At 34.6% G+C, this 12,620-nt stretch overlaps 1 protein-coding gene across 2 annotated transcripts in view; it reads right to left on the bottom strand.

Moving 5' to 3' along the window:
- LOC100372486 (small G protein signaling modulator 1) overlaps positions 1–12,620 on the bottom strand; it is a 91,261-nt gene that overhangs the window by 30,305 nt on the left and 48,336 nt on the right. For both annotated transcript variants that reach the window (XM_085491713.1, XM_085491715.1), the window contains exons 4-8: positions 10,234–10,402; positions 4,257–4,385; positions 3,461–3,528; positions 1,317–1,471; positions 152–286 (exon numbers count right to left, since the gene is read on the bottom strand). In XM_085491713.1, coding sequence (XP_085347839.1) covers positions 152–286; positions 1,317–1,471; positions 3,461–3,528; positions 4,257–4,385; positions 10,234–10,402 — 656 coding nt within the window. The remainder of the gene's footprint in view (positions 1–151; positions 287–1,316; positions 1,472–3,460; positions 3,529–4,256; positions 4,386–10,233; positions 10,403–12,620) is intronic.

Below are 12,620 nucleotides of genomic sequence, written 5' to 3'. Positions count from 1 at the left end.
AAAGAGGAGAGGAGAAGAAAGCTTGCAAGTAATTAAAGATGTCTTATTTTTCTCAGATTTGAATCAGCCAATCAGAAATAAATTGACTGTCTTGTTGCTAGGAAACAATACATGTATACACATTACAGGTAGTAAACACAATGTAACTCACAGGTTGTACTAGGACATTATTTTTTCCATATAATAATGTTGATTTTGAGTTCTGATGCAAAGATTCCACATAATCTCTGGCTGACATCGGAACTCTGCCTTCATCACTTGTGGTACTGCCACCTCTCTTGTTTATCTGTCCAACAAAAGATTTACTTTCTGATTAGATATTATAACAAGCAACCTCTTAGCTGAGATAACTCTGCTGTTAGCAATGCACATTTCAATTAGAGAATTGATATCATCTCAAACAAGCAGCCTCTTAGCTGAGATAACTCTGCTGTTAGCAATGCACATTTCAATTAGAGAATTGATGATATCATCTCAAACAAGCAGCCTCTTAGCTGAGATAACTATGCTGTTAGCAATGCACATTTCAATTAGAGAATTGATGATATCATCTCAAAAAAGTGAACAAATCTGAGAGAGGTCCACCTAAGATACCTATGTCAAAATAATCAAACTTGCAGTTTTCAACAAGAAGTCAAAAATATCAATTATTACTAAAAATATTCATCAAAATTAGTGAATTAAAGATATAACAAAATGAACAAATCAAAGAGAGATCTATCCAAGGTACCTATATGTTCAATATCAAAGCAATCAATGAAAATATGTATCCACTGAACAATATGTACGCCAACGAATGTTGAGATTGTGGATGGGTAATTAAAAATTTACTAAAGAATGTGAATTTGAGCGGCCCTTCACTCAATGAGTGAAGAGGTTTGTTTGTCCTTAACGATTAGTTACATTGTATGTTGGTCTAAAGGATAAGATCCTTCAGTACTCTCAAATGAAATGAGCGCGAAAGTGAGGGCAGAAAATCTACTTTAATATTTTTAACTAAAATGTCATTTTATTTTTTTAACCTGTTCTGGGAAAGAACATATTTGCAAAGTGAGAATACAATTCTCATGCAGTTGATTTTATTTTAATATCGATGATCATAATAGTTTCTAAAACAAATGTTTAATATTCCAGCATGTTTTTTGTTGACAGTTTTTTTTTTCGTATAAGATAACTTTTAGCACCAGTAAAATATGGTCTTTAACTAATAATTAATGTCAATGATTCAAAATATTTAATTCCATTTTAAAATATTATCATTTGAGTCATTTGGTGATTTTAGGAGAACGATTTCCATCATGCCCCAGCCAGCATACCTGTAGACTGGGTCTCTTAGGTGATTGTGGCTGATTTAGTGTGGCTGGATTACTGCTATGTATTCTATGCCTCTGTACTAATTCATCTGCCGGTGGGTCAGTCCAGTAGTGGTCTGGTGTCTTCATTTTGGAATAGTCCAATGCGCAAGGCCCAACTGAAAAAATAATTACAATGAGATTACAATCACTTCCTACTGAATAGTCACATTTTGTGTCCATCAAACGATTGGATGAAACAATGTCAATCACTTCAATTTCAGGAGAAAAGCTTTGTAGCAGTTACAAATTTTATCTTGGCGATGAAGGGTCAAATTAACTTTTGAAAAATTTGTCCTCACAGATGCTCACATCAAATCACAAAAAAAATTCCTTGAAACAAGAATTAAAAGACTTACACTATTGAAAAATTGTTAGCAAGGTCAAAGGTCACAGTATTCCTGTTTCACAACAGAAACTGAATAACAATGTGCTTTGGCAGCCAGCATGTACATATACACCAAGTATCAAAGCAAACAGGCTTGTAGTTTTCAAGAAGAAGTCAAAACAGCAAGACACGGACAACGACGGACAATCACTCATATGATAAGCTCTGCTCAACAAAGTCGACAGTAGAGCTAAAAAGCACATCATAATGTATTGTTCCTTTTCTACAAACATAATGCCAAGTTAGTAATTTGAACAAACTCTTTAAATTTTTTACAAAATCTGTAATGTACATTTGATCAAGACAGGATCCATAGCACCAAGAGCCAAATGAGTCACAAGTATTTAAAATATTTTCTCGACTTTCGTTAGACACTTGACTCCGGGACCTGACTATCTTTTTCAATGATTTAAATGCGCCCATGTTTATATTTGCGTAATAATTACGAATGCAACGCATTATCAAGTCGGTAATATTGAAATATTCACAGACCCAATAGCCCGGGTTAGTGTCCCAACAACAATAAAAATAACTTAGTTTGCGTAATTATTATAAAAGCAATACATTGCAAAGTTGAAATACTTAGAGCCCGTGCAATACTGTAAACATATTTGCGTTATTAGAAAAGCAGCACACTAAGTAAACGATGTTGAAATATTCAAAGCCAATACAGAGTTGGATACAATTTGTGTTATTACAGTACCGCCGGATATAATAACAAATTTACAAGATCAAAGCGTGGACCAAGAAAGAAAAGGGTTGCTAAAGTAACGCGCCAGTTCAGTGTGTGACTTGGGGTAAAACTTCGGTCAACACACACTTGATGTCAGCATCGCTGCGTAGCAAGTTTCGGAACGTACTTGAAGTTCAATTGTGCCCCAAAATGATGTTGACGATCACTCAATTGTCGCAGCGCATGTTGTACCAAGTCCATGATACACCCCGTTTCGACTTTGGCTTGCTTTTCCTTCTTAGTGCATGTTCTTGTTCACGTAAATGCGACCTCTCACCAATGTATTAAAACACTTTGAATTTATACTTATGCGTGATTATATTTGGTCTACGCGAAACATTAATCTTTCTAAACATTTTCTGAGACCATGCATGATATATATTCAAAAAATAATGCGATCATGTTTTATATTATGTTGATCTCTACGTCTTTCTGGATCGTTTTGTGATTTTATTCCAAGGCAAATAAAATAATGTCAAACTATTATAGACTAGTTTCCTAGCTTTTGGCTCAGCCAAATTGGTTTAATTTTTCATTAGAACTTTGTGATCCTTTTAATTTCCCAGTTCTTTGTGTTCATTAATAGTCTTGACAATAAGTGTGAATTGCTGTGCGAGCCCACCGCGGAAGACCACGGCCAGCCGGCGTCATGGAATCTATGCATAAATTTGCATGAAATGCGGTCGACCGGCGAGCACCCACTACCACCGCAGTAATGACCGTGGTGCACCGCCCGTTTGATTTCCTACTCTTCCATAAATTGAATTATAACTATGAAGCAATTTAAAGACTTTTCAAAGATTTGTTTATTTTACCTGTAATTCAAAGATTTTCCAGACCTCAAAAAATCCAAAGACTTTCAAAGGATTTTCCCAACGCTATGGACCCTGCAAGATATACTTATATATATGAACTCCCCTAACTCGCTAACAAATATTCCTCCAAATTTGAAACTGTTTAACTCTAGTTGATAAACAAACAACTCACCGAGCAAAGAACTTAGAATTGGCCCATCAACTGGATCAGCAAGTAGTGCTTCCTTTTCATAATATTTACTGTTAATCAAAAAGAGATACCGGTATTAAATACTACTATGCAGAAGTCATTATCATTCAAGATCTGCGGCAAAAACTTTTATAAAACAAAGAATATCGGTACAATTACTCTCATTCTAAATCAAAGGCATAATATGCTGCATTTACACGACAGTATTTTATCAGAGCCCTACTGCTTGGGCCAACAAAACTGGCAATGTATATGAGTTCGACTCGAGCCAAGCTGGAACCAATAAACTTTCAGGGTTGAGCTCTGATAGGATTGGGCCCGACATGGCACTGATTGTGTAAATGCATTGGGACCCAATGCGTACCTGTTTCCTCAAGGATAGTATATTTTGTATTAACCTTCTCTGTTGCTCTGACATGCATCACAACATGTAAATATGCAACAACACAAGCACAATGTCAAAATTGTTTTCAGCCATTGTGTTTTCATACTAAATAATGGAAGGCGTTGTTCGCCTCTGAACAAACTAGATTGAAATCGGCGGATCTCTGCTCTCGTTCAGCCCGACCATGCATTGGAGATAATCTCTTGTTAATTGGTGGGAGGAGCAGTATTTCAGCTCCGATAGAATGTTGTTGTGTAAACATAGCAATAGATTTAATAATAAATGGCATAGTTGAGTGATTGATCAATGCTCCAAAATGGTGATTCAACAAAGAAAGCAGACATTGTCGTGGACGATAAATATAATATAAACAGTTTCATACACTGTACTTACCTATTGTTCTCTACTAAATGTTCAATAATCTTAGCTAAGTGTTTCTCAAATAAAGCTGTCCTTATCCATAAGTGCTTCTGTACTAGTGGAGAAAGAATCATCACGGGTCGCGAACTGTCTCCATTTTTTCTGATCAAGAAAGGCACATGAGAAAATACAAGTTTAACACATTGCTAAAGCGTCCATGCCAAAATAAATGAGGGAAAAAAGGCATCAGAAGGTGTTGTTTTAAAAAGTAGGATATGGACATAAATATTCTCATTTAGTGATAGGCCATCATTTGGTTCTAAAATAGACAATTCAAACAGCTGATGTTTTTTTACTAAAAAAAAAAAAGAACAAAAAAAAATGCAGTAGCTCCATACAAATAATTAACTTACTTGTTTTAGAGTTGTTACAAAATCACTCAGTCATAATTAAACTAGTAGTAAGAGTAAACTGCTTTTTACACAAACATTTCTCCCATGCTATACAATTACTCAACAACTTTGAACACCAAAATAAACTTATCACTTTTTCAAAAAATAAAACCTATAGATATATTTTTCTTATTTCTCCCAAAAATGTTGATCAACACCCATAGCCAATGGGAAATTATGACCAATTTAGCCAAAATTATTTATAACATTATAGAAAAATTCATAAAAATTAGCAAAAGGTTGTACATAAATATTAATTAATGTGTGAGGGCCATGTTATAGTGTAAAAACATGAAAGTCACATGTATTAATAGCAAAATTTGTCTATTTTCAAAACAATTAATGGATTAACAATTTCTTTATATCATTTATTTATTTATATATATAATTATTTATTTATTTATAATTGAATTTAAAAGAAGGATTTGATTCCTACATATCTGAACAAAATTACTTGGAATCAAAACGAAATAAAATTAAATATAATAAAAGTGAACATATAGAAAAAACACAAAATTAAAATCTCTAGTTTTTCCCCAAATTACATTATAAAATTACGGTAGTGTAGTTCCAGAAGAGTACAGGAAATGTCAATGTTTTTGCATGAACACGTAAATACCATAGCATTGCAAGTTGTGTGGGTGTCAAGTATATGTCATAGGTCTAGTTGTAAAGCATAGATCCTGTTAACAGTAATCCTTTGAATGCCAGAGATTTTTTCAATCCAAAATTCAGTGCAAAATTTTCGTTAATTTCATCATTATTTTGCACCATAGTGGATATTATTTCCATACATAATGCATTGTTCTATAGAATTGCATGATATTGTAATTTCAGAATTTAAGTTGTTATTTCGGCTATCACATTAGGCATTTCAAATTTCAGTTAGTACACTATATAAGCATTGAGATATATAGCTCTATGGTATATGCTAATGTGGCTAATGGAGAGTGCTATCGTCAAATAGATGAAAATACTGGATAAGCCGAATGCTTATCGATTACATAAATCACTAGAGTAACCAGGTAATTTGAAAGGATTGGTGAAATTACAACCACGTTTGTTAAGTCTTGTAGTGACGACGTTTTAGGATCGTGGAAAACAAATCAGGGTCTTTCTTGAGTTCCAAACCATGCACAGCTTTAGCGATTGCAAGAAGCATATTCTTTTTATAGTTCGACAACTCAACGTTGAATTTCCTGGGAAAGTCAGCCATGATTGCACAGCACAACACGATTTAGCGTCATTTTGAATCAAAGCTTGACCTGTATCATAAAACTGGCAACCAGTTGCTAGGCAAATTTAACAGTCTCGCGATATTTCACACAAAGCGGAAAATGGTTTATTAAAATGTTGTAATTTTTTGCATCAACCATATTTAGATTTCAAAAAGAGAACTTAACACTAAATAATATGGCTGCCTGATACTTGAATAGTTGAATGTGTGGTAGAAATCATAAAATATATTGTACAACAGTAACTGTACATGGTATCAATGTTAATAAAATGAAACAGCAATTTTTTTTTTAGGTTAGGCTTCTTTCACAGCAGATTGCTACTACCGGTAAGTGTGAGATAACACACACCCTCACCCCCACCCTCACCCCCATAGCAGACATTGGACCACACCCCTTCGAATGGGGGTGGATATATTGGGAAATAGGGGTACCAGTAAGTTTAGTGGGACTCAACAAGTGTCTCACTGTAAAATAAAAGTATTTTTAAAGAAAACTAAAATTGCCTAAAATTAAGGATGTAGACAGATAAAAAGCTTTTTAATGTAAAAACTCATAAAACTGTGTTCTTTCTTCACAAGAAGACTTAGTAGTGAAAATAAACTGGTTAGAACCATACTGAACTCAGATGCCCTTGCTGCATCAAAAATTAACTTCATGTACCTTAAAGGGGAACTAAATAGGGCCTATTTTGGTGTTTGTATTTATCAAGTTATGTATATTGATTATAAATTTGAAAAAAAAGAAAGAAAAAAAATGATTATCTTCAGAGTTATGATGATTTAAATATGAGAAACCATAAACCTGCGAAGGACTTCTGTTCGCGCCATCTTGCCATAAAAAAACGCCCTCATGAGGTATAAACAGGTAAGGTAACAAAGCATGATGACGAAATAGTATCTGATTAAATATAAGCAACTTAGGGAGTCATAGTTGGCTGGACTGGTGAATTGACTTCTAGTCTAGGTTGTTTCGACTTTTACGTTAATGTTATTTACAAGCGTATCAACATACAAACATTATGGATGTGCAATTGATCGAGACAGGCATTTTGTTTTGTTTTTTGTCTAACTGTCTAATAAATGCTGTTTCCAGTACCGCACTGTGCGGCGTGCAAATTATTCAAAGTATAGATGCCGGAGTATGCAATCTTGAGTTCGTAGGGTGATGGTGGAAATATTTTCATCCATGTATTCACGGGGCTGCACTGGCAAATCATGGGACAAGTGTCACAAGAACACTAAGCAGATTGTTCACAGACTTCCGTGTAATTTGAAATAAAACTATCATCCGAACAAGGGGCATCGTCGACGATATACTCTCATCACTCACACTGGACTGATCTGAATCTTCACAGTACACCGTACTTCCCTTATCATAAGCCCGGAGGCATAAACACGTAAAGGGAAAGTAAGGGATGAGCTTGTACTCGAGAACCAACTCAGAAAAAGTGAATTTATTTTGGGGTTAAACACTGTAACCATCATGCAAACAACGAAACATTATCCAAAAAAGTTATTCGTTCACCACGCCGGGCTCGGGAAAATAATACTTATTTTTTTAAAAATGAGTCATTGATTTGAACGACACTTACAATGAAGAAACAAACATGTTCATAAAAACACACACATTTTATTACAATACGATTTACATACCGTCTGAATAAACGGTGAAATAATGGGTAGGGTCTGTGAGGAAACAGTGGACGAAGGCATTTATCATTATCTTCGTTTTGGTATGTTTTCGATCGTACGCAAACTCTCGACGCAAAGCAATTTTCCACCATGAGGTTTTTCAGCACGATTTGACCTGGAACAACTTAATTTGACATAACAGGTCATGTATTTCATTAACCAATCAAAATGATGTGTCGTAATGATGAAATTTTCCGATTATTGACAATGATTTTTTAACGCAATGCGGAAGTAAATTACCGCAATGTTAAAATGCGATTTGTAGCACTGATTGCAACGAAAAAACGATGATTTTCCCTAAAAACTGGCGATTCGCAATTTCCGAAATATAAATGACGGTTAATAGTAACCGTGGGTAAACTGAGTGTGGAGGAAGAATTTATACACCTTTCTCGGTCGCCAACATGTCACATCGTTCTCAAAGTAAACCATGCCCAATAACCAGGTACACGACTTAACGATCACATTTTTGACTTTTCAAAAGCTACTACTCAAAGAAATAGGGATTACTCCAGAATTGCAACATCGGGGTTCATCCTGAGTAAATGACAGAACAGAAAGCATGCGAACCACGTTGTGTACGTTCGCCGTGCACTCTGAAATTAATGCGAGTTTTCTCATAAAACTAAAAGCATGAACCAAACTACCATGCCAATCACGATTATTATGAAATGAAACCCACCTTTTACACGCATATTATAATCGTGAATGCTGTCAACTCGATAAATACCAAGTAAAAATATAGGAATGGGCTTCATACTCGAGAGGGACTTACGATCGGGGGAATACGGTACTTTAACGCAATTGGGCTTTCACTCTCAGAATACTGTGGTTCAAACGCATAATGCTCTAACCCACGTTTTAAAAAGCACGTTGTGCATATAAAAGTTGAGTTTATACTAGTAGTACACAATGCTTGGCAGCATGAACGGCTATGTACAATGGCGTATACGAATGCGAATGCAATCAGATACTAAAACGTCATAGCTTTGAAAAGTACCCGGATGTTAAATATGTTCGTTCGTTATTTATTCCCCTCCATGAATGGCCTCCATGGTGTTTAATTGCAAGCACTTCAAATGCCTATCCAAGCTACAGTTATAATTAAAACAAAATTAAACCACTGCAATATTATTTCAAATACAGTTTAGAATATACACAATTATTAATTAAGGCCGCATTTAGGTTCGCTTTAATTTAATATATCTGTAACTATTTATTTATACATGTATATAGTCCTAGTCTGTCTGTTTTATATCAGTATGTTTTAAGATTTTGCTATGGAGCTCAATTAATAATAATAATAATAAAAAGTCTGAAAAAAGAAAAAAAAAGAAAAAAGACCCAAACTAATTTTTAACAAGTCATTGTCAATGACATGTCCCCGTTCCGTTCATATTTGAGTGACATATACATTCAAAGCAGATCATGACCGAAATGCACCTGCATATGTACAACACATTGTGCTAAATCTGAACAAAATCCATCCATGCATGACTGAGATCCGGCTCTGGAATTGTGAAAATATGTGATTTTGATGCATTTTCGGCCTTAAAATGGCCATCATTCCGCTATTGTTAAGCAGATCATGAAACAAATGCACATATCTATTTGTGACATGATGTACCATGTGTGTGTGAAGTTTGAACTTGATCAATCCAGACATGTCTTGGATACGGATCCAGAACTGAATTCTTTAAAACAAAATGGCCGCCAGTCGGCTATTTCGAACTTGATCCGAAAAAAAAAATGACGTGCATCAAGGTCCTATTATGTTTAATGTATGTACCAAATTTGAATGAAATCTGTCCATGCATAACTGAGATCCGGGTCCGGAATGGTGAAAATGTGCGATTTCAATGCATTTTCGGCCTTAAAGCGGCCCCCATTTGGCTATCGTTAATGAGATCATGAAACAAATGCACATACATATTTGTGACATGATGTACCTTGTGTGTGTGAAGTTTGAACTCGATCAATCCAAGCATGTCTCAGATACGGATCCAGAACTGGATTCTTTAAAACAAAATGGCCGCCAGTCGGCCATTTCGAACCCGATCCAAAAAAAAAAAATGACGTGCATCAAGGTCCTATTATGTTTAATGTATGTACCAAATTTGAACAAAATCCGTCCATGCATAACTGAGATCCAGGTCCGGAATGGTGAAAATGTGCGATTTTGATGCATTTTCGGCCTTAAAATGGCCGCTATTCGGCTATCGTTAATCGGATCATGAAAAAAATGCATGTGCATATGTCCCATATAATGTGTGATGTATGAGTGAAGTTTGAACTTAATCGGTCCATGCATGTTCGAGATACAGGTGATCACGGACGCACGGACGGACGCACACAGGGCAAAACATAAGTCCCCGTTTTCGGACTGCATCCGAACGGGGACTAATTATAAACGCAATTGTAGGATTATGGATTCATTTACGATTCAAAAATGACACCAAACTAGAAATCACAAAAATATTAGATTGGATACCACAACTTTTCATTTAATGGAAACTTTCACTCAGCAAAATATAAAGACTTTGCAATGCTTTTGAATTCTTCGTCATGTACGTTTAACCGTGCCCATCCATGTCTATAAAAGACATGCAGAATAAGGAAACTGACTTACTTGTGTGCATTCTCAATTTCGGCTTCAATTTCAGCAACTTTTTGAGCAACTAGTAAAGCAGGCGTGCATTGTTTGGCACATTGTTTGAACAGAGAAGCAGTTGTGTAACTTTTAAGTAATCCTCCAACTCTTTTCTTTAAACCTTGCGTCAAAGATGCATCAACAGAAGCTGTAGGAGAAAAAAGGAAAATTTAGAAACTTGTGTAGAGCGCCCTCGTGTGTTTCAAATGTTATTAGGGCACTACTGGTTCAGTGTCCTCACCTATGCAAGATATTAGTCTAGATTCAAGTTAATCCTGCTGAATATTGAATAAATTATGCAAAATAACAACATGTTCATTTTTCCACATCTGGTTCAGAGCAAATAAGAAAAGTTGTGTTTTCATAGCCAAACCCACCTTGAATTAGGCGAATTTGAATTCATATGCATAAAATAATACAGTTCATGACTTTTTCAATGTCAGTTTATATCGGAGTACGTGCATACTTGATAAAAGAGGCATTTCAAAGATAAATTCTATATCTCTGGCATAGAATTTGCTAAAACAAAATGGCCACCAGACGGCCATTTTGAATTTAATCTGCAAAACAATGTGATCAAGAGTCTATGTCCAATGTATTTACAAAGTTTGAACAAAATCTGTTGATGCAAGACCAAGATCTTGTTCCAGAATTACAAAAATGTTTGATTTTCATGAGTTTCATGGGAACATTTTTCTGATTGTTATTTTACTATCATTATTTCAAGATTTGTTAGAGCAGTATTTAATCCTTCAAAACAATGTCACATTTTCGAGATAAGTAAAGTGTTTTGATACAATTGACTGTATAAAGCTTAATTACTGTAAAAAAAAATATTTTCACTGGCATTTAATTTTGATATGCTTTGAGCAATTTTCACTAGGTTATTAATTCACCAACTAGGCAAGAAAACAATGAGTTCTATTTTACATGTCATGGTCCATAGCACCAAAAGCCAAATGATTTTAAGACTTTTCCAGACCTTTTCCTAAACTTTCTTGCATTTTTCCCAAGACATTTTGACCCTCAATTCAGCCTCATCACCAAAGCTCATCAAAGTTCTGAGGATATGGTAGTTCCCTCGAGAAAACAGGCCTTTCTAAAATGAATTAATAACTATGAAGAAATTTGAAGATTTTTAAAGATTATTTTATTTTTCCTGCAATTTAACGACAACTCGAAGACTTTCCAGACGTCAAAAAATCCAAAGACTTTCAAAGAATTTTCCCAAGGATATGGACCCTCCATGCTCACGTGGATTTAATTTGGCAGATATTAGCTAGTTATCAGTGAAAATTAATAATTAAATAAAAATCAGCTAATAATTAATGTACTGATAGAAATAATTGTTTTGTGCTAAATTAAAACCCAGTGAAGTTAACCAAAGACTGTATTATTTCCTTCACACGAGTGTAATACTTCTGTAACATCCAATCCACTAAAACTAATAAACCCAGTGAATATTACACTTTCTACAGTATTTTGATAAATTGGTGAAACAAATCACATTAGCAAAAACAAAGTTAAATCATTCCCAAAAATAAAAAAAAACTTTATTTTATTCAAATTACATGGAAGGCCCCCAAAGAATAGCACTGCAGTTGATTCATTAATCATATTTGCTGAAAACATTCTGGTTTCATTTTCGCAAGAGCCAGCAAATAATGGACAGCATTATAACAATGAAAAGTAATAACTCATGACAGATTTACTGATGACCTTGCTTCCAATTACAATGTCAAACACCTTTACTGTACAACAACAACTAGTCTCATATGCTACACATGTACATCTCCAATATTAAAGATGCAAAATGGATGAAAACATGTATGGTTTTTTGATGTTGTTGCTCTACACTCTATACTGTAGACCAAATAAAATTAGGATTTATTACAAACTAAAAACATTAAGATTGCAAAGACACACAATAGTATTTATTAGAAAAAACAAAACCACTAATACACATGTAACATTTATCATGAAAACACTGTTTTTGTAGTACATACAAAATGTATCTGTTTTGGCCCCGAAAGCAACAATCATTGTCTTTATATGTCAAAAACTATTTCATAAAGCTAAATCTCAGTCTCACAAGATTTTCGGAAATATTTCTGTGAGTCTCACATTATTCCTACAAGTCTTACATTATTTCTGTGAGTCTCACATTATTCCTGTGAGTCTCACATTATTCCTGTGAGTCTCACATTATTCCTGTGAGTCTCACATTATTCTTGTGAGTCTCACATTATTCCTATGAGTCTTACATTATTTCTGTGAGTTTCACTTTATTCCTGTGAGTTTCACATTATTCCTGTGAATCTCACATTATTTCTGTGAGTTTCTCATTATTTCTGCAAGTCTCACAT

Source organism: Saccoglossus kowalevskii, chromosome 16, assembly GCF_978046115.1.
Source record: "Saccoglossus kowalevskii chromosome 16, keSacKowa6.1, whole genome shotgun sequence".
NCBI lineage: Eukaryota > Metazoa > Hemichordata > Enteropneusta > Harrimaniidae > Saccoglossus > Saccoglossus kowalevskii.
This window is presented reverse-complemented; position numbering and strand designations above follow the sequence as displayed.